Here is a 21,855-nt window from a genome sequence, read left to right on the forward strand (position 1 = left end):
CTGCGATTTAGTTATATTTTTTTAAAATGGGAAGGACCAACGTAGTGCAATTTACCATGATGATGCATTACCTTGTTTCCTCATGTTTAAAACAAGGGATTCCTGAGCCTGCCTAATTCTTCCCAAGTCTAAACTCCTAGCTGAAGACACATCTTTCCATTTTAGAGTACTTGTTACTTAAGTGATCCTTCAGGGTGGGAGCACATGGCAAGCTTCCTCTGCCTCTTTCCTGGGCAAATTTATTTTTATTTTCTTTTATTGACAATGCCTGCTTTGTTGCAGTGATGGGGTTTTTTGATTTCTTTTCTTTTTTTATCAAAGTATCTCTGAGATCAGGAACACAATTCTGTTTTTATTGATGAATTAATGGATTGACTTGGTAGCAGATTTTATCCTCGTATCCAGTTTCCTCCTTGTGGTACATTTTTGAGAATGACAGGAGGCCAAAGTGTTTAACAACAGAATGAGCTTTATTATATGATGTGCACACTCTATAAGGCAGGCAGCAAGCTTAGACTGAGCTGTTTGCCTCAAATGGCCAGTGATGTCGTTATAATGTTATTTGATCAGACCTTTAAAGTGACAGTCCACTATACCTACCAAATACACAACAGATACAACAAAGCCAGCTCTCAGAAATGTCTCAGCATCATTTCTAGCTAAAGGTGGCACCGTGGCCTCTCAAAGCCTTTTAAACTCTGCCTCCTGTACATACGGTTTCTCACTTGTTCCACTCAGTGGATTTGGCCCTCAAATCACTTCCCATCAGCAGCTCTAACCCATCCAAATTTCCCAGGATATATTTACATCATGCGCACACACACACACTCCCTTTCATCTCAACTGTCCTGTTTGTATAACTCTTTTCTAGAGATAACAAGGTGTAGAGATGGATGAACACAGCAGGCCAAGTAGCATCAGAGGAGCAGGAAAGCAGATGTTTTGGGTCTGGACCCTTCTTCAGACCCTTGTTCCTACTATCTCTAAACTCTTTTCTAGAGTTGCTTTTTGATTGACTGACAACATAACACACTGGTTCATGCTACAATTATTCAACTCATTAGTGTGCCTGAGCTGTTCACAGCTTTAGGTTCCAATTCTTTCACAAATTGCTTCACCAAGTTTGCCTGTCCATGTTCTTTGCTGACTTCTCCCATACTGAATTTTTATTTTTTCCTGTTGTACACCAGGAATTCTGTGTGCATTCTGCAGCAAAACAAACTGAAATTTGGTGCTGTTATGAGCATTGGGTTTTGTTTCAAATAGTTTATGTTTAAATGGTTTCATTTAACTCAGGATTAAATTGAGTAATTTAGAGAGGTGGATGTGAGCCCCCTATGATATCCCCCTGCAGACAAGCCAATGTGATCTGGTTGCCATGGGGACAGATTCAGGTCAAAATTTATTGTAGCTGTTCATGGCAATATTCATGTGGAACTCTGGCATGAAAGCAAACAGCATCTTGGCCCTCTGTGCTGTAACCATTTTATAACTTAAAGTTTTTTACCCAACATTGGATAAAATACTCCAGCAGAGAACTAACCAGAAAAGTTGAGCATAGCTTTAGAAAATCTCAGCATAGCTTCGTTCCTATTGCTCTCAGTGCTTTTATTTGTAAATTTAGAAAATGCTATATGCTTTCCGAACAGGTTTATCAATTATATCCTGGCTGAATGGACCCAATTAGATAGTGGTTAGGGAAATGGCTGACCCTCTGACACCCACAGCAAAGGGCTACTCTTATTGCAGGGCTGCTGGTGGTTTATGATCATCCAGGGCTCTCCAGCTTTACCTTGTGACTTTTATCCTTTCAGAGGAAGGATATTCTGGATGAATTGACAAAGAGCCAGAAAGTCTTCTCTGCAAAGCTGAATCACCTGAGTCGCCGGTTAGCCTGGATAAATGCCACCATCTACTCTAAGGTAAAATGGACCACTGTGCTAGAAATATTGATGTGAAGAGCCACCCCTCTTTCACTGGGAAACCTGGAGTATGGAAAAATATTTGTCTGTTGAGTCAAAAGCTGTTCATTTGTTGGGTGCAGATAACACTTGCTCCCTGAAAACTGTTGTCTGTATTTAATGGAAACATGCAGGATCATAGGAGTAGGCCATTTAGCCCATTGAGCCTGCCCCATCATTCAATACTATCATGGCAAATCTAACACTGCAATCCCTTTTACTTACCCTATCCTGATAACCCTGTATATCTCTGACAATCAGAAATCTATCAATCTCTACCTTAACCTTACTCAAAGAATGAGCCTCCTCAGGCTCTGTGGTAGAGAATTCCAAAGGTTCACAACCCTCTGAGTAAAATAATTTCTCCTCATCTCAGATCTAAGTGGCAAACCACTTACTTTTAAACTGTTTGCCCTGGATTTAGACTCCCAACCAGGGGAAACATCTTGTCTGCATCTACCCTGTCTATCTCTAAGTATTTTGTAGATTTGTTTTGTAGATTTCAATGAGATCACCTCTCATTCTTCGAAAGTCTAGAGAATTCAGGCCACGTTTGCCCAGTCTCTTACCATTGGATAGTCCAGCTGTCCTGGAAAGGATTCTGGTGAATCTTCACTACACTCCCTCTACTGAGATGTTGCTGAGTGGAGTGCAGAATCCTGTTTCCTCAGCAATAGGATCAACATTGTAATGTAGCCCAATCATTCTAGTTCTTCAGTTGTTTCAGCTTAATAGCTTGGCGAAGTGCTTTAGTGCTGGGTATACATTACACAGGATTTGGGCAATGTTCAAACGTACATTTCCCAGAGGCTTGTTGTTTGTGCTCTTGATGGAATAAAGTTTGTTCTTGTTTCAGGAGAAGATGCTGGACATCTACTGGCTGCTCCAAGTGTGCATACGAGTAATCGAACATAGTGACCGGACCACGACATTGTTCGCTTTCATGCCAGAGTTTTACATGAACGTTGCTATGAATAGCTACAGTGCTTTGAAGAATTACTTCAGTCCGGTCAACAGCATGGATGAGCTGCCTGGTAAGTGCAGAACATGTGGGGCATTGATCAATTAGTTGTTTTTTTGCTAGGGGAAAAATAATCCTGCTTCTGGACAATTTGCCTGTGTACCTGCTGTGTACTTAGCTTCCTGTGTAAGGTTAAACCTTTTGTGGAAGTTCAGTTAGTGCAGAGTAGAACGTTGATTGCCATATGTACAATTGTCTGGGTGCTACACCCTGGGGTTCCTTTGCTAAATCTCTCTACCTCACCCTGCTCCATTAAGATCCTTTTAAAAACCAATCTCTTCTCCGGCCTTTGAGTCAATGGTCCTCATATCTCCTTATGCGATTTGGTGTCCATTTGTTTTTATAATACTCCTGTACAAGCCTTGGAATGTTTTACTTCATTAGAATTAAGTAGCTTGTTTAAGTGTAAAAATTAAGTTGCTGGAAAAAAAAACAAGCCCACTGTTCTTTGTGGAGCAGCTTTAAGAACGCCCTTAAGTCTCTAATCTATCTTAGCCCTGCCACACTTGCTTATCATCCCTTAGCATCTCCGACACCCACCCTCACTTCCTCAGAACAATAAGTAGAGTTGGTCCAGATAACATATAGAAAGCAGCAGCTGGAGCTGGCCATTCAGCCCTTGTAGCTTGCTCCCCTATTAATTATGATCCTGGCTGATCATCCAACTCTGTAGCATGTATCTACTTTCTCTGTATACCCTTTGATCCCTTTAGCCATAAGGATTATATCTAACTCCTTGAAAAAATTCATTGTTTTGACCTCCAGGATCATCACTCTCTGGGTAAAGAAATTTCTCCTCATCTCAGTCCTGAAAGGCCTGCCCCATATCTTTTGACTGTGACCTCTGGATTCCCTGGTTATTTGGAACATCCTTCCTGCGTTTACTGCTCAAATTTTATCAGTCTCAGTGAGATCCTGCACCCGGTGAATTTGTTCCTAACTAATCCAATTCATACATCAATCCTGCCGTCTCTGATGGCTCAACCCAGTATATTAATATATGTAGCTTCTGATACAGGTATTTGTTCACATGGTCAGTACCTTGCTTATTGCTAACAACCGAAGGGATACCCTGTTTGATAAAATGGGACTCGCAACATCATGTCCAACCTTAGACATCAATCTGCAATTAGACAATCTTTGCTGGAAATTCCTGGGAGTGTGAAGAATTGTGTTAACAACAATTTAGGCTTGTCAGTTGGGCTCACATCATGATACTGAAAGTGACATATATTTATGCACATGCCCATGTGTGCTCTCTGCACCTGTTATAACTCAACAAAATAGATGATAGCCACTCGCTTTTGGGATAAATGCCTTGACCAATCAGTCAACCTGCTTGGTTTAAAAATTTATACAAGACCTGACAGTTAACTGTCATGCATAAGTTTTTGGCTTTCTCCATGGCAACACCTCTATCAATAATAGTTTACTTGGCAACCAATCAGCACTGTCCTCTGACACAATATAAACGGTAGTTTCCCCCTGATTTGGTATTCTTGTGAATTGTCCTGTGCGAGACAAACAGCTTTGATTAAAAAGTGTCTTTATTTCAGCAACACACAAGTTCTGTACTATCAACTGACTAAATGCTCTGTTTCTTGTCACTCATCCAATTTTGTATCCATACTGTCATAGTCCTTTTATTCTGTGAGCTGACAAACCTACTAAGTAGAACTTTACCAAACATCTTTTGGAAGTTTGTGCATTGCACATTAGACTACACTGAATCATCAGCAGAGTGGTGGAAGGTGATGGTGCTATCACATGGCATTTCGTTGTAATTGCCTGCTCAGTTTGGGTTCTGCTGAACCACTCAGTCCCCGACTTCATTACACCCTTGGTCCAAACTTGGACAAAAGAGCTGAATTTCAGAGGTGAAATGAGAATGCCACGATATAAATTAAGAGCAGGAATAGGCCATTCAGCTCCTTAAGCCTGCTGTGCCACTCAATAAGATTGTGAGTGAGCTGATCATAGTCCCAAAATCCCACCTAAATCTCTCTAGTTCAGCTCAGGTTGTTGGTACCAGTAAGGACCGTGACCTCTAGCTGATGTTGCATTCCCCTTGGGATGCTTTCAACGATATCTTTGATCCTGGCATCAGGGTGATAACACATCATCTTGGAATGGGAAAGACAGAGATCACGGATTTCTGAAGAAGGGTCTAGGCCCGAATCATCAGCCTTCCTGCTCCTCTGATGCTGCTTGGCCTGCTGTGTTCATCCAGTTCTACACCTTGTTGTCACAGATGCTAGTGATGCCCATATCTCATGAAAGAATAATGAAACAAAATCTATAGCTGCAAAATCCTCCTGCCTATTCCGCTAAAAGTAAAATCCCTGACCGTATTTGCTTTTCCAACCTTCCTCCTGCCCCCTGTACGGCTATACTGCCTTGGCACTGCCTCAGGCTGCACTCTCTAAAGAAATTATTGTTCAGAGCTCCGTCCGCAGTCAGTAATGTACTGAGGCTGCACTATCTGCCTGGTGGCTACATACTTCCTTTACCCTTCCATTCCCTTTAGCTGAGGGTAGCTGCCTTCTGATACATGCTTGCTATCCACATAACTGTCAGCCTCATGAATGAACCGGAGTGATGCTAGCTGCTGCTCAGGCTCTGAAAACGGGAGTTCAAGCTGCTTGGACTGGATGGTAATTCCTGCACAAATGGTTGTCCCGATCGCAAGTGTCCCCAAGTTCCCACATGACGTGTACACTGAGATTTGCTGTCATGCCTCTATTAAACTGAATTGAAATAATTTAAAAGCTTCTTAAAGAATTTGAAAATAACTTACCAGCTACTTGGCATCAAGTACCGCCCCTCCTGTGTGCTGATGACATATTTTACTTCCTTGCTTTCTTGCAAACCCTCGCCCAATGTTTGTGCTGTCTTTGTTCATCCCTGAACAATTTCAGATCTACTCTACCTTCTTCTGGATTGTCCAAACAACCAGTCACCTACCTGGTGTCCTGTGAAGTCACCATTCAATATATTTTTAATGATTTGTTCTCTCAGATTTCTCCTTGCGCTCTCTCTCTCTTAAGCAAGAACAATAGATACACTTAATGCATTAATGCAAATGCAGAATCTGCTTATTTTGTCCTATACTCCACTGGTGCTGTTGTGGATTAACCTCGATGTAATTTTCTGGATGTATCAGCAGTCAATATCTCTCTCCACAGAGTATCAGGAGACGCTGAGTCGATTGGCAGCTATCCTCGCCAAGCACTTTGCTGATCCTCGAATTGTGGGAACTGGTAAGTCCTCGTTCTAGGCAGGACACAAAATTATTTTAAAGCAAAATACTGCAGATACTGAAAAACTGAAATATGAACAGAAAATCTGGGAAATACTCAGCAGGTCTGGCAACATCTGTGCAGAGAGAAACAGAGCTAATGTTTCAGTCTGATATAGCATTTCATCAGAACTGAAGAAAGATAAAAATTATAACAGTTTTTGAGTTGGTGAAAGGGATAGGGGTGAACAGGAAAAACTAAGGGGAAGGTATGTGATAGGGTGGAGAGCAAAAGAGATTAAATAACAAAAACATTTCATTACACAAAATCTAAAGAAAGTGGTAATGGGTATAACGAAGAAATAAAACATGTAATCAGATGGGGTAGAAATGGTTACACAGCCATCTGAATGCAACATCAGGGGAAGAAAAGACTAACTCAATTAAAAAAAAGAAGAAAAAAATGGAGACAGAAGACTCCGTGTTGAGTCCCAGTATCTCAATAAGGAGGAATGATTCTCAGAGAGGGATAAACCAATCATGGTTAACCAAGAAAGTTAAGGGTGGCATAAAGTTGAAATAAAAAGGATGTAAGGGGGCAAATGTCAGTAGTAGCCCCGAAGACTGGGATATATTCAGAATCCGGCAAAGGAGAACTAAAAAAAAATAGAGCGAAAATAAACAACAAGGGAAAACTAGGGAGGAATATACAAACTGACAGTATCAGCTTCTTTAAATATATATGAGAGACAGGTCAAAGTGAACATATGACCCTTAGAAAGTGAATTTGGGGAGACCAGTTTTTTTAGTTATGGGGAACAAGGAAGTGGTAAAAGCATTAAATGGATATTTTGCATCAGTCTTTACAGTGGAAGATACTTTGAACATCCCACTAATACTAAAGAATACAGGGGAGAAATTAAGTATCAGCACTAGAGAAATAGAATTGACAAACTAAGGGGTTAAGTCTACTGGCTCTGATGGCTTTTATCCTATGATCCCACAAGAATAGCTACAGAGATAGTGGTTGCATTGGTTGTAATTCTCCAAAAAAAATCCTCGGATTCTGGAGAAGTACTGGAGGATTGAAAAACTGCTAAATGTGACACCCCTGTTCAAAAAGGGAGGGAAGCAAAAAGCCGGTAACTACAGGCCAATTAGCCTAACATCTATTGTTGGAAACATATTGGAATGGATTATTAAGGAAGTAATAACAAACATTTGGAAAATCATAATCTAATCAAGCAGAGTCAGCATGGCTTCATGAAAGGGAAATTGCATCTGACTAATTTATTAGGCTTGAGGAAGTCTCAAGCAGAGTAAGCCGAGTGGATAGAGGAAAATCAGTAGATGTGTTGTATTTGGACTTCCAGAAGGCCTTCAACAAGGTATCTCACAAAACATTTAAATCGTAAGAGGCCATGATGTTGGAGGTAGTATATGGGCATGGATAGAGAGTTGGCTAATGGGCAGGAAGCAGTGAGTAGGGATAAGAGGTTCTTTTTCAGGTTGGCAACCCGTAATTGGTAGAGTTCCACAAGGATCATTGCTGGGATCATAAGTGTTTACATATGTTATTAATGACTGGTGGGTTTGAGCTTTAAGGAGAGGCTGGAGAGGTTAGGACTTTTTTCACTGGAGATTGAGGTTGGGGGGGGTGACCTTCTGGAGGTTTATATTAGCATGAAGGGCATAGATGAGGTGAATAGCAAAGGTCTTTTTCTAGGGTTAGGAAGTTATTCAAAAGGGACTTAAGGGTCAACTTTTTCACACACCTGGTGGTTTGTATGTGGAATGAACTGCCAGAGGACGTGGTAGATGCAGGTACAGTTACAACATTTAAATGACATTTAGACAGGTACATGAATAGGAAAGGTTTAGAGGGATATGGGTTAAACACAGGTATGTGGGGCTAGTTTAGTCTGGGAAACTTGGTCGGCATGGACGAGTTGGACCAAAGGGTCTGTCTCTGTGATGTATGTGTCTAAGATTTGGAGAAACAAAGCAAATATATTACAACAAAATTTGCAGATGACACTAAAGTAGGTAGAAAGGTAAGGTGAGATGGATAGAAACGGTTTGCAGAGAGTTGTTGAAAGGTTAAGTGAGTGGACAAGAAGTTGGCAAATGGAATTTAATGTGGGCCACACAAAGTTGTTGATTTGGATGGGAGAACAAAAGAAGAGCATTATTTAAATGGAGAAAAACTGCAGAAAACTCAACACAAAAAGACTTGAGTGTACTTGTGCATGAAGCAGAAAGCTAGCACTCAAGTACAGCAGGTAATTGGGAAGGCTAATGGAATTTTCGCCTATTTCAAGGGGGTTAGAGAATAAGAATAGAAACATTGAAGGTAGGAGCAGGAGGCCCCTCAAGCCTGCTCCTCCATTCGTCACAATCATGGCTAATCGTCCAACTCAATAGGCTAATCCTGCGTTTTCTTCATAACCTTTGATCCCGTTCACCCCAGTGCTACATCTAGTCACCTCTTGAATACTTCGATGTTTTGGCATCAACTACTGCCTGTGGTAATGAATTCCACAGGCTTGCCACACTTTGAGTGAAGGAATGTCTCCTCATCTCTGTCCTAAATAGTCTACCCCGAATCCTCAGACTGTGACCTGGTTCTGGACACACCCACCATCGATAACATCCTCCCTCCATCTACCCTGTCTAGTCCTGTTAGAATTTTATGAGTCTCTATGAGACACACTCCACATTCATCTGAACTTCAGCAAAAATAATTCTAACCTAGTCAATCTCTCCCATACGTCAGTCCCACCATTCCCGGAATCAGCCTGGGTAAACCTTTGCTGCACTCCTTCGAGAGCAAGAGCATCCTTCCTCAGAAAAGGAGACTAAAACTGCACACAATATTCTAGCTGTGGTCTCACCAAGGCCCTGTAAAACTGCAACAATACATTCCTGCTCCTGTACTTGAAACCTCTCGCAATGAAGGCCAACATACAATTTGCCTTCTTTACTGCCTGCTGCACCTGCATGCTTACCTTCAGTGACTGGCGCTCAAGGACACCCAGGTCCCACTCATAAATCAATGCTGACTCTGTCTGATCCTGCCGTTGTTTTCTAACTGTTCTGCTATAAAGTCCTTGATAATGGATTTGAGAATTTTCTCCACTAGGGAAATCTTACTGCAAATACACGTGCTGGTGAGACCACATTTGAAGTACTGTGACCAGTTTTGGTTCCCTTTATTTAAAAAAAGATATTATTTCATTGGAGACAGTACAGAGATGGCTCACCAGGATGATCCCTGGTATGTCTTGTGAGCAAAGGCTAAACAGATTGGGACTTTACTGCTTGGAGTTTAGAAGAATAAGTGGTGATCTCATTGAAAAATGTTGGATTCTTAAGAGGCTTCACAGGGTAAATATTGAGACAGTTGCCCTCATGGGAGAGACTAGGACCAGAGTGCATAGTCTCAGAATAAAGATGTGCCAATTTAAGACTGAGATGAGGAATTCCTTTTCTCACAGGGTTGTGAGTCTTTAGAATTCCTTGCCAAAGAGAGTTGTGGGGACAGAGTCCTTGTATTTAAGGCTGAGATAAACAGATTCTTGATGAGTAGGGAATCAGCGGTTACGGAGGAAGGGCAGAAAATGAACATGAGAAATGTCGGAGCAGTCATGATCCTATTGAATTGTGGAGCAGGCTCAAGAGGCTGAATAGTTTATTCCTGTTCCAATTTTCAATAACTTTGGGTCTTTTTTTTGGACAATTCACAACCTTTCCAGATTTTTTATGAGCCACAGCAACTCTGTTTTAATTCTCCATATTGCTCTTACTCTGACTTTTCTGTCTATGGTTTGCTACAGTTTACGTAAGAACAACATAAGAACATAAGAACTAGGAGCAGGAGTAGGCCGTCTGGCCCTTCGAGCCTGCTCCGCCATTCAATAAGATCATGGCTGATCTCTTCGTGGACTCAGATCCACTTGCCTGCGTTCTCACCGTAACCCTTAATTCCTTTATTGTTCAAAAAAAATCTACCTTTTCTTTAAAAACGTTTACTGAAGTAGTGTCAACTACTTCACTGGGCAAGGAATTCCATAGATTAACAACCCTCTGGGTGAAGAATTTCCTCCTCAATTCAGTCCTAAATCTGCTCCCTCTAATCTTGAGGCTATCAATGAAGCTCATGCAAGCTCAAGGAATAGCATCTCACCTTTCTACTCAGCATTCACTAACCTTCCAAATGACATAAAGATCAGAAGACCATAAGAAATAGGAACAGGAGTTGGTGGTTAGGCCCTTCACGCCTGTTCCACTGTTCAGCGAGATCATGGCTGATATGTGGCTTAACTCCATATACTTGCCTTTGGCCCATATACCTTAATAACTTTGCTTAACTAAAATGTATCTATGTCAAAATCAAAATTAACAACTGATCCAGCATTCACTGTCATTTGTGGAAGAGAGTTCCAAATCTCTACCACCCTTTGTGAGTAGAAATGCTTCCTAACGTCTCCTGAATGGTCGGGCCCTAATTCACAGGCAGTGCATCTTAGGCTTGGAGTCCCAAACCAATGGAAATAGTTTATCTACCCTGTCTTTTCCCGTTAATATCTTGAAGACTTCAATCAGATCACCCCTTAACCTTCTATATTCTAGAGAAAAGAGGCTGAATTTGTAAAACCTGTCCTCATAACTTAACCGCTGAAATCCAGGTATCATCCTTGTAAACCTACATTGTACTTCTTCCAAGGCCAATATATCCTTCCTAAGGGGCAGTGCCTGGATCTGCTGTCACTACTCCAAGTGGGGCCTAACCAACTTTTGTATAACTACAGGATAACTGCTGCAACCTTATACCCCAGCCTTCTAGATATAAAGGCCAGCATTCCATTAGCCTTCTAATTATTTCCTGCACCTGTTCATGGCATTTTATATATCTATGCACCCGGGTCCCCAAGTCTCTTTGAACAGTCACTTAACTTCATGCCATCTAGAAAGTATCCTGACCTGTTATGGAATTTTATAAACATGGGGATGAATGTTTTGATTGGAATTCCCAATCTTTTCTGATGTTTTTTTGTTACCCAACTTCCACCTGTTTCTCTCTACAGCTGTTTGCCTTACTTTGACTGTAACCGAGCACTAGGTTTCGCTGTCCTCCTGCCTGATTCTATTCCATTGTCAACACCAATTGGCTCCTTTGGAGACAGCCAGAACAACAACAGTCATTCGCTGACTAGCCTGCCAATCAATAAATAAGGTCAGGCAGAATGGGAGTAATCACCTTATGGAGAAGACAGCATCTGAAATTATGCTGCACATCTATAGTTGGGATCCACTTGCTCCATTATTTGCGTGAGGTCCACTGAAGATTTCTTGGAAGCGTCATGGAGTTTTGTTTTACTAAAGGTGCAGGAACCCTGGTTAACTGATGGGTGTCAGGAAGCTCTGGGTCAGGCTTGCAGACTAAATGAAGGGGTTCTGTAAAGCGGTCACCCACTCTGCTTTTGATCTCCCCACTGTAGGGGAGACCATGTTGTGAGCAGACTAAATTGAAAAAAGTACAAGTAAGTTGTTTCAATTGTGTTTGGAATGTTGGATGGTGCCAAGAGCGGAAGTAAAGGGACAGAGTTGCATCTTCTCTGTTTGCACAGGAATGTGTCATAAAGGAACAGGATGGTGGGGTGACTGACGAATGGACCAGAGTATCACCAAAAAAAACAGTCCCTTTGGAGTGTTGGAAGGGAGGGCAGGGAAGATGTGGAATTGCACTAGAGCTGGTGAAAATGCTGGAGGAAGATCTGTTGAATATGGAGACTTGGGTTGGAAGTTAAGGACAAGGGGAATCCTATAATGTCTCTGGAAGGAATGGAGAGGGTGAGAGATTACGGTCTGACTCACATCGGACACTGGGCCCTGCCAGCCGTGCTGGATGAGAAACCTTGATTGAGGAAGTCGATAGATGTGTCTGAAGCACTTTTGTAGAATGTTGCAAACCCCAAACAAATGCAACCAAGATAAAGAAACTGGGAGAATGAAATAGAGTCCTTACAGGAAGTGCGAGGTGAGGAGGTGTAGTCAAGAGATGAGCCTGTCGTGTCAGTTGATAGACTATCTCCAGAAACGGATACATGGACGATCATAAAAGGAAGAGTCCGGGATAGACTAGGTGAAGGTTAGACAAAGGTGAAAATTGGAAAGAAAGTTACTAGAATTTTCCAGTTCTTGAGAAGAGCAGGAGGCAGCATCAATCTACTATAAAAATAAAGAATGAGAGACAGAGCCTGAGTAAGACTGGAATAAGAATTGTTCCATGTGTTGGCAGATTTCAAACCCATAACAACACCTTTTATTTGGGGTAAGTGATTGGAGTTGATAGAAGTTGTTTGCAGTTGGAACAAGATTAGCTGGGCAGAGGAGGGTGGTGGTGGTAAAAGGACTGGTTGGTTCCCTTTTTGAAAATTATTTAGAATTTTCAATTATTTATTCGTTTAAAATGCTCCATCTTTTAATATTACAAAATGAGAAGGTTTCAGGACCAGCAAGCAATTTGAGCTCTGGGCACTACTGAGGAGATACTTTGCTTCTTGCCTAGTTACTCGGACCTGAGCTTCAGTTAATCATGGATGTGAAACTCTTGGGGATTCCCAGCTGCATTTGGAGGCAGCTTGAAGAAAGAAACAGTGTATAAAAATATTATGACCATACGATGGGAAAGGAAGACCATGGTCTATCGAGCCTGCCCTTTTGTTTCAAGGCTTTTGGTGTTACCATGGTATTGGCTACACCACCTTTAAGAGTCGCTGCAACAACAATGCTTCAGTGTCTAGAGAAAGGGATTGTGTTGATTATTACAACCTTTGAACAGCTCTGATGGATTCACTAAAATGAACTGACTAAATAGACCCTGCCTCAGTCTGTAACTTAATTCAATTGTATCATTTCAGCCCAGATGAATTAGGTTGAACTTTCCTCCTTCAGTGAGCTTTTCCTGAGTAAAAAAAATTGGGTGGTCTATTTCCTTAAGAAGCATTTAGACAGACACATGAACAGGTAGGGAATAGAGGGATATGGACCACGTGCAAGCAGGAGGGTTTAGTTTAGCGTGGCATTATGGTCAGCACAGACATGGTCAGTCTGTTCCTGTGCCATACTGTTCTATGTTCTATGTAACTCCTGTATCTAACTGCTATTGATGTAGGGACTACACTTATACCACAGCTGGAGTGTCAGTGTGATGTAGCTTTGCTTCGTATTCACACTAAAGTTGTAATGTGTGTCCAGTATCATAACCTGACCCAATTCATGGCTATGCTGGGCCCAGACCCTGCATTAATACTGCATGTTATTATTTGGGACATCTTATTGCAATATAGCTTTTATATTAGTACAAGTTGATATTATTGACACTTCCATTACTGTATGAAATGGCATTCTAACAGAGATCAGTGGAAAAACTGACATACTTATCAAGAAGTGCTGTAAGTGCCTTTGTGTTTAAGTATATTACTTAATTCAAAGAGGTTTTACCCTGCATGTAGCCAGTACCATGTCTTATGAGTGAATGTTTGATGGGACAACATAGAGTAAGCTTTGATCTTTATCTGTGCCTATTTTGGGACTGATTGATCCTGGCAGAAGTAAAATATTTTCAGTATTCTTTCATGATGTACCTCATGCCACCTCAGGCAATAAAGCCCTTTGACTTGATTCACTCTCTCTCACCTCTAGACATTAAGGATTCACTGATGCAGGCTCTTGCCAGCTATGTCTGCTACCCCCACTCCCTGCGAGCTGTTGAACGTATTCCAGAGGAACAGTAAGTGCAAAAGGCATTGGTTATTGTGTGTGCAAAGAAACTTATGAAGTGCAGCATTTCAAACTGATCTGTCAAGATTGGAAAAAGGAGGAATTTAATGGAGACCCTGGGATAGAAGCGATCAGGTCCTGGGCATTTGTCAGGTTTTAGTCCTTTAAGCTTCTCCAATATTTTTTCTGTATTAACTAGCTTAGGTTTTTCTCTCTCTTAGTCCCATGCTTATCCCACCTCCTACTTCTGGGATATAATTTGTGTCTTTTACTGAGAAGCCAGACAGCAAGTACTTATTCAATGTCTCAATGATTTCCTCATTTCCTATGATAATTTCTCCTGTAACATTTATTTCAGCTATCTGCTTTTTTTTCTATACCTGTATAAGTTCTTGCAGTCTGATTTTACATTCCTGCCTACTTTACTTTTATATGCTTTTTATTCCAAATTTTTTAATCTGCTTGGCTCTTTGGCTTCTAAAACGCTCCTAATCTTTAGGCTTATTATGATTCTTTGTCACATTATAAGCCTCATCTTTTAATCTAATAATATCTGTACCTCTTTATTAAGTTAAAGATGAATCTTTCTTGCTGAGATTTTATTTTTAATGGAATGTGCTTTCGTTGAATTATTATTACTATTGTTAGGGCCCTCTAAAATTCTCTCTCCAGCATTTTCTGATCATTGTTATTTTCTAATCTCCACCATGATATTCTGATCCTAGATCCTTTCTCACTTCTGTCCTTCTATTGTCCTTCACTATCAGGGCTACTCGTCCACCTTAAGCATTCTTGTCTGTCTTTTCAGAATTATTTCCCAGCTTGATCGTCTTAAGATTATGTCTTTGTAATAGTGATTCGATCTAAATCATTCATCTCTATTTGTGCCACTAGTTTATCAGTCTTATTGAAAATATTTCATGGATTCAGATAAGGAGCCTTTAAGTTTCATTTTTTTTCCTACTCTCTGTTGCATGGATCTTTATGTCCTGATTCATAATTTCCATTAAATTCTGTGTCCCTCTTATCCCACTGTTCTTGTCTTCATCTGAATTGCTTAAGTGCCATGTTGCTTTGATCCTTTTCTTTAGCTTTCTAAATTTTTCTTCACCTGAGCTTTCTCCCCTTTTGATTTAAAGATCTATCCTTAATCCACATTGAACAATTTACCAAGAGATGGGTGAAGCAAATACGTAATGTGTGGCATTTAATAGGAATTCAGCAGTGATAGTGTTGTGGTTTTAATTTAGGTCAAAGGGGTTATCATTTTGCATTGTCTATCAGTGTGTCTTATCTTGTCTATCGGATAAGAGATGGGAATGCGAGCCTACACCCTGATTCATGTTGTCAGTCGATGGCTAACAGAAATTCCAGTCATCACAAACTGAAGATAACAGGAGTTGTTTGGTAGCTCTACGTTTAATGAATTCTTCCAAATTGATTCCAAAATAGACTAAAGCATGTGACTTCAATCTTAGAAAACCTGAAGAAAAGAAATGGCAGCTACAGAACAAATATCAGGGAATAGCAAGCTTTGATACTTTGATGTATCATAATGGCAGTATTTGAGGGTATGAGTTTTCATGAATTTTTTATTTCTATGGAACTATGATGTGCCACTCATGATTGCAGTGGAAACATTTTTCACCAAAGCATGTTTCACAGATATTGTTTGGTTTTCTGAGTAAGCAACATTGTGTTTATTAGCATTACTTAGAATATTCAGCAAAAAAGAAGAGGACATTTGGCCCAATCAGTCCATGGTGATTTACATTCCACTTGAGGTCTTCAGTATTTAAGTCTGTTATCATGTCACCTCTGCCTATTGAGTTCCACCGTCACCTATACTATCTGGCTCAACCAGTCCCTACAGTAATGAGTTTCACAATCTACCCTCTCAGTAAAGAAGTTTCTGCTGAATTTCCTATTTGGTTTCTCAGCAACCACCTTACATTGATGGCAAGTTTTGCTCTTTCCACAAGAAGAAACAGGCTGTATCAAAACCTTTCAAAATATTGAATCTGAACGACCACAACTCAGTCTTTTTGTTGAAAAGCACCACTGCACCAAAATTATTGTCTGATTGCTGCACAAAGTATAGTTTCATCTCAGGTGTTTCAAGCTGACCGTTGAATGCATAAAAACAGCAACACTTGTAGCTGTTTCATCAACATTGAGAGTCTAAATCCACAACTTTTCATGTTCTCACATTACATTATTACCACTATCAACACTTTTACTGACACAACTGATGGGCTGCTAGTGAATAATGTTAGCTTGGAGTAACTGAGTTTTGTGCCTTTGCTTTTGCAGACGTGTGGCCATGATGAAGAATCTTCTAGCTCCATATGAACAGCGCCCATGGGCTCAGACCAACTGGATCCTTGTGCGACTCTGGAGGGTACATTTGCCTCTTGCATTTTTTAAAAGTGCTCATCACATTAAACAGTTTTTCCTTCTTATTCGTTTGTGATAAACTTGCATATTTGTACATTTTGACACAGCATGGATTTATGGAAGTCTAGGATCAGAGGGCATATTCTCAGGATAAGGAGTTGCCCATTTAAGACAGAGTTGAGGAGGCATTTCTTCTCTCAGATGGTTGAGGATTTTGGAGGCTGGGTCATTAAGTATGTTCAAGGACAGATTTTTAGTCAGTAAAGGAATCAAGGGATATGGGAGAAAGACAGGAATCTGGATTTGAGGATTATCAGATCAACCTTGGTTTTACTGGATGACAGAGTACTCTCAGTGGACTGAAAGGCCTACTTCTGCTCCTGTGTCTTTCAGTCTTGTGGAAATTGTGTTTGACAAACCTAATGGACTTTTTTGAGGGCATAACTAGTTGAATAGATGAGGAAGAATCAGTGGATGTGCTGTATTTGGACTTCAGCAAACTTTTGACAAAGTCCTCCTTAGAGGTTGTTACGCATAATCCAGGCAAGTTAGATTGTAGGTGACATACTGGCATAGATGAGAATTGGCTATCAGACAGGAAACCATAGGAATAAATGGAACGTTTTCAGCATGGACGGCATAACTAGTTGTTGCTGCAGGAACTAGGCCCAAGCTGTTCACAATTTATATCAACAGTTTGGATCAGGGAATCAAATGTAAGATTTCGAACTTTGCTGACAACATAAAACTAGGTGGGAGATGACTAGTGAAGAGAATGTAAAGAGGCTTCAGGGCTATTTAGATAAGTTAACTGAGAAATACATGACAGATCAAGCATAATGTGGAGGTTAGGTGGATTGGCCATGATAAATTGACTCGTAATGTGCGGGGAAGTGGGTGGGATGCTCTTCGGAGGGTTAGCTTACACTCGATGGGCCGAATGCACTGTAGGGATTCTATGATCTATGATCTCAATGGTGACGGATTGGGAAATGTTGATGTTAAAGGTGAACCAGGTATCGTTTACACCAGTGACTGAAAGCAAGCAAGCAGTTAGGAGGGTAAATGAAATGTTGGCCTTTTTTGCAAGAAGATTTGAGTACAGGAGCAAGGAATTCTTACTGCAACCTGTACAGGGTCTTGGTGATATCATAGATGGAGTATTTAATGCAGTTTTGATCTCCTTACCTAAGAAAAGATATACTCAGCTGTGAGGAAGTGCAGCGAAGGTCCCCTGGCTGATTCCTTGGATGGCAGGATTGTTATGAAGAGAGATTGGGTTGATTGAGTCTATATTCACTGGAGTTTAGAAGAAAGAGGAAGGAACTCAATTTGATTTGATTTATTGTTGTCATATGTACCTAAGTACAGTCATTTTTTTCGGCATGTAGTAAGGGCAGGTCATAACATACAAGGACATACAGATCATAGGGTGATTTGAACAGAGTGAGGCATACAAAGTTATGGCTGCACAGGAGGTGTACAAAAGCAAGATCAACATTAGATTTGAAATTTGACAGATCATCTGAGAACTCATTGAGACATCTAACAGGGCTGGACAGACAGGCTGATGTATCCCCTGCTAAGGGTCCGGAGTAAGAGGTGATGGTCTCAGGATATGCAGGAGGCCAATTAGGACTGAGATGGGGAGAAATTTCTTTACCCAGAGAGTGATGAGCCTGTGGAATTCTTGACCACAGAAGGGTGTGGATGCTTGGTTACTAACTATATTTAAGAAAGGAATAGATTTCTAGTAGCTAAAGGTGTCAAAGTGTATAGAGTCAGAATGGGAGTATGATGTTGAGGTAGAGGATCAACCATGATCCTATTGAACAGCAGAATGGGCTCAATAGATTAAATGGCCTACGCATGCTCCTATTTTCAGTGTTTCTTTAATCTTTTAAACAGAAACATTGTAGGGAAATGTTTCATGTATAATTATTTCATAGCCTCATCATACTGATGTAGTTATCTTTTTAAACTCTAAAATTAATTTGATCAATGATCTGGAGCAAGGAGTGACAATCTCAGGATAAATTTGCACATGGTACAAAGTTAATGAAGGTAGCAGAACTAAAGATGAATGGGGAAAGCTAGAGGAAGACTTCAGTGTACTTGGACTCTCGGCAGACAAATGGCAGGTAAATTAGGTGTAAACGAATGCAGAGTACCTCACCTGAGAGCAGAATATCCTGGATAATTTGTTGAATGAGAGGAAACACTGTGCTTGGAAAGTATAAGATCGGGAGTCCTGATGGACAGTAAGTGGAAACTGCTACAACAGCGTTTAGGCACCAGGAAAAGAAAATCATACATTGGAGAAAATTAGAAGGTCAATATTGTGGGCCTAGTTAATGACATAATCCTAACAATTTACAGTGCAGTTCAACCACAGTATTCTAAAAAGGTATAGTTTTTATTGCCATAGTTTAGAAAGGATACTGCTGTTAATTGCATATCAGTTGGGTGTGAATAGTAATTGAATGATGGATATCGAATGGGGATTCATCAGTGTTGATACATAGTGTTGGTTAGAGGTGCTCAACATGCAATTTGCATTTTTGTAAATAAAACATTCTGCATAAAGATGAAGCTTCAGTGTTGTATCTTTCACCATCTGGCTGTCTGAGTTATACCAGTTGCAGCTACTGATAAATTATGGACAAGAGCAACACAAGTGATGAGGGAATGGCAGGATCTGAATATGAGGAGCAATTATGTAAACGGAGCTCTTACTGGAAAAGAGAGGATTCAGAAATTATAAATTGCTATTTTTAGGATTCTCAAAGACCTAGATATGTAGATCATGGTAAGCAGTTTCACCTTGGCCTGAATATAAAAACAGATGATGCAGACTCCATTTGAAGCGTGGAAAGGATTGCGGCACTGGTGGAGGATATTTGGCCCAAACAGTTCATGCTAGTGGAGCAAGAACTATCTATTCAAATCCCACCTTTCAACTCTTGCTCTGTAGCCCTGTAGTTACATCAGCTCAAGAACATATTTTTAAATATGATGAGGGTTCTGCCTTCAGGCCATGAGTACCTGATTTTCACGATCCAATCACAATCCTCTGTAATCCTTCCACAAATTACTGAGTTCCCTGGATATTGATGTCATTGCAAGTAGAAATGCCTACCTGCTATATCCAGGCCTCTCAATTTTCCACGCCTCAATTAAATGTTGGCCAGGGAACACAGTGGTGTGTCAAAGTGGCAGGCAATTGGAAACTCAGGGTTTTTTTTTTACAGACGGAACATAGGTATTCTGCAAAGCAGTCACCCAGTCTGCGCTTCATCTCCTTAATGTAGAGGAGGCCACATTGTGAACAGTGAATATAGTAGACTGGATTGGCTAAAGTGCAGGTAAAGCGATGTTTCACCTGGAAGTGTGTTTGGGGCCATGGATGGCGAGGGGGCAGGTTGCATGGAGGTACCCAGGGAGTTGTGGGGAGGTGTTTGGAATGGAGGAGTAGTGGACCAAGGTGTCCTGGAGGGATTAGTCCCTGCAGCAGTGTGACAAGGGAGAGGAGGGGAATATGTGTCTGGTGACAGCACTCTGCTGGAGGTGGTAGTAATAGTGGCTTGTGATCCTGTGAATGTGGATGCCAGTACACTGCAACGTGCGGAACAGGGTTACCCTATTGTTGCGGGAGAGAAGAAAATGGAAGTGAGTAGAAGTGTGGGAGAAGGTTTGAACGTGGCTAAGGGCCCTGTTGACCCAGGTGGTGGGAATTCTCGGTTGAGGGAAAAGGTGGGACATATCAGGGTCCCCGCTGTGGAAGATAGAATCATCAAAACAGATCTGACCGAGATGGAGAAATGTGGGATTGGAGTTGAGTCTTTATAAGAAGCAGGGTGTGAGGATATATAGTCCAGGTAACTGTGAGAGTCAGAGAGCTTGTCATGGATAGCGGTGGCCAGCCTATCTCCAGTAATAGAAACAGAAATATCAAGGAGGGAAGGAAGGAATCAGAGAAGAACCAGATGAAGGTGAGAGCAGAGTGGAAATTGGAAACAAATTTGATGAATTTTTCCAATTCCAAATGAGAGAGGGAAGCAACAGTGATGATGCGATCGATGTACCAGAGAAAGTGTTGTGGGTGGGGACCAGACTAGAACTGGAACAAGGAATGTTCGATGTAGCCCACAAAGAGACAGGCATAACTAGGGCCCATCGGGTACCCATGACCACCCCTTTGGTCTGAAGGAAGTGAGAGGAGTTAAAGAATAAGTTGTTCAAAGTGAGGACAAGTTCGACCAGGAGGAGGAGGGTGGGGGTGAATGGGGACAGTTCAGGCTTTCTTTCTGGAAGAAGTGGAGATTCCTGAGACCATCCTGATGGGGGATGGATTTGTAAAGGAATTATTTGTCCATGGTGAAGAGAAGGTGGCTGGAGCCCACAAACTGGAAATTTTGAAATCCACGTAAAGTGTCAGAAGAATCAAGGATGTAAGTGGAGAGGGACTGGACAAGGGGAGAAACATTATGCCAAGGTAGGAAGAAGTAAGTTCTGTGAGGCAGAAACAGGCAGAAACAATGGGTCTGACTGGACAGTCCTGTTTGTGGATTTTGGGGAGAAGGTAGAAGTAGGCTAAATAGGTTTGGGAGGGGCGGGGGTGTGGGGTGCATCTCTGCTGGGGTGCAGTCGGAAGAATATCCTCAGATGAGATGAGGTTGGTGACAGTTGTGGACACAATGGCCTGATGCTGGATGGTGAGGTCACGTGCGAAATAGAGCCAGCAGGAGATGTCCAAGAGCTGGCACTCAGCCTCTGCAATGTAGAGGTCAGTACGCCAGACAACAACAGCACCACTGTAGTCAGCAGGCTTAATTACAAAGTCAGGTAAGATCTGTGAGCACAGAGTGCACTCAGTTCAGAGGGAGATAGGTTTGAATGGGTGAGTGGAGTAGAGAAAGTAAGGTAACCAATGTCACCTTTTTTTTTCCTCCTTGTCTTGTGTATATGCTCTGTTGTAGATTAATTTGATAAAAGTTAATTACAAGAATGAATCAGCTTCATTATTGTTGTATTCTAACAACTGAAGGATAGAAGGAGAACTCATTGGGGTTTCTGGCAAATCCAATGTTCTGAACCCATTTGAAATTATTGAAAACTTCCAGTTTGTCACTGATACCACACAGTCCTGAGACTAAAGTTTTCCCAGCTCAATTATCATCCAATGTCTTTAAAAATCCAGAAAATTTGAGTTATAATCTGAACAGATATTTTGAGGAATTAAATTTGTTATTTTTTTTCAAATCAGCAAACGTTATTACAGCAGAAGTGAAAGTAACCTGTAAAGTTATTGTGTTGTCATACAACAACATAATAAAGAAATAAGAGATAACAAGGTGTAGAGCTGGATGAACACAGCAGGCCAAGCAGCATCATAGGAGCAGGAAGGCTGACGTTTCGGGCCTGGACCCTTCTTCAGAAATTTCTGAAGAAGG

General features: G+C 41.1%; 1 protein-coding gene across 1 annotated transcript in view; it reads left to right on the forward strand.

Moving 5' to 3' along the window:
• The window catches only part of LOC109929384 (E3 ubiquitin-protein ligase RNF123), a 279,987-nt gene that overhangs the window by 99,655 nt on the left and 158,477 nt on the right, over window positions 1-21,855 (forward strand). Inside the window, exons 8-12 of the mRNA XM_048606242.1 lie at window positions 1,815-1,922; window positions 2,818-2,995; window positions 6,168-6,242; window positions 13,928-14,015; window positions 16,319-16,406. Of these exons, the coding sequence (XP_048462199.1) occupies window positions 1,815-1,922; window positions 2,818-2,995; window positions 6,168-6,242; window positions 13,928-14,015; window positions 16,319-16,406 (537 nt within the window). The remainder of the gene's footprint in view (window positions 1-1,814; window positions 1,923-2,817; window positions 2,996-6,167; window positions 6,243-13,927; window positions 14,016-16,318; window positions 16,407-21,855) is intronic.

The sequence above is a fragment of the Rhincodon typus genome, chromosome 16, assembly GCF_021869965.1.
Source record: "Rhincodon typus isolate 14 chromosome 16, sRhiTyp1.1, whole genome shotgun sequence".
NCBI classification, from domain to species: Eukaryota; Metazoa; Chordata; class Chondrichthyes; order Orectolobiformes; family Rhincodontidae; genus Rhincodon; species Rhincodon typus.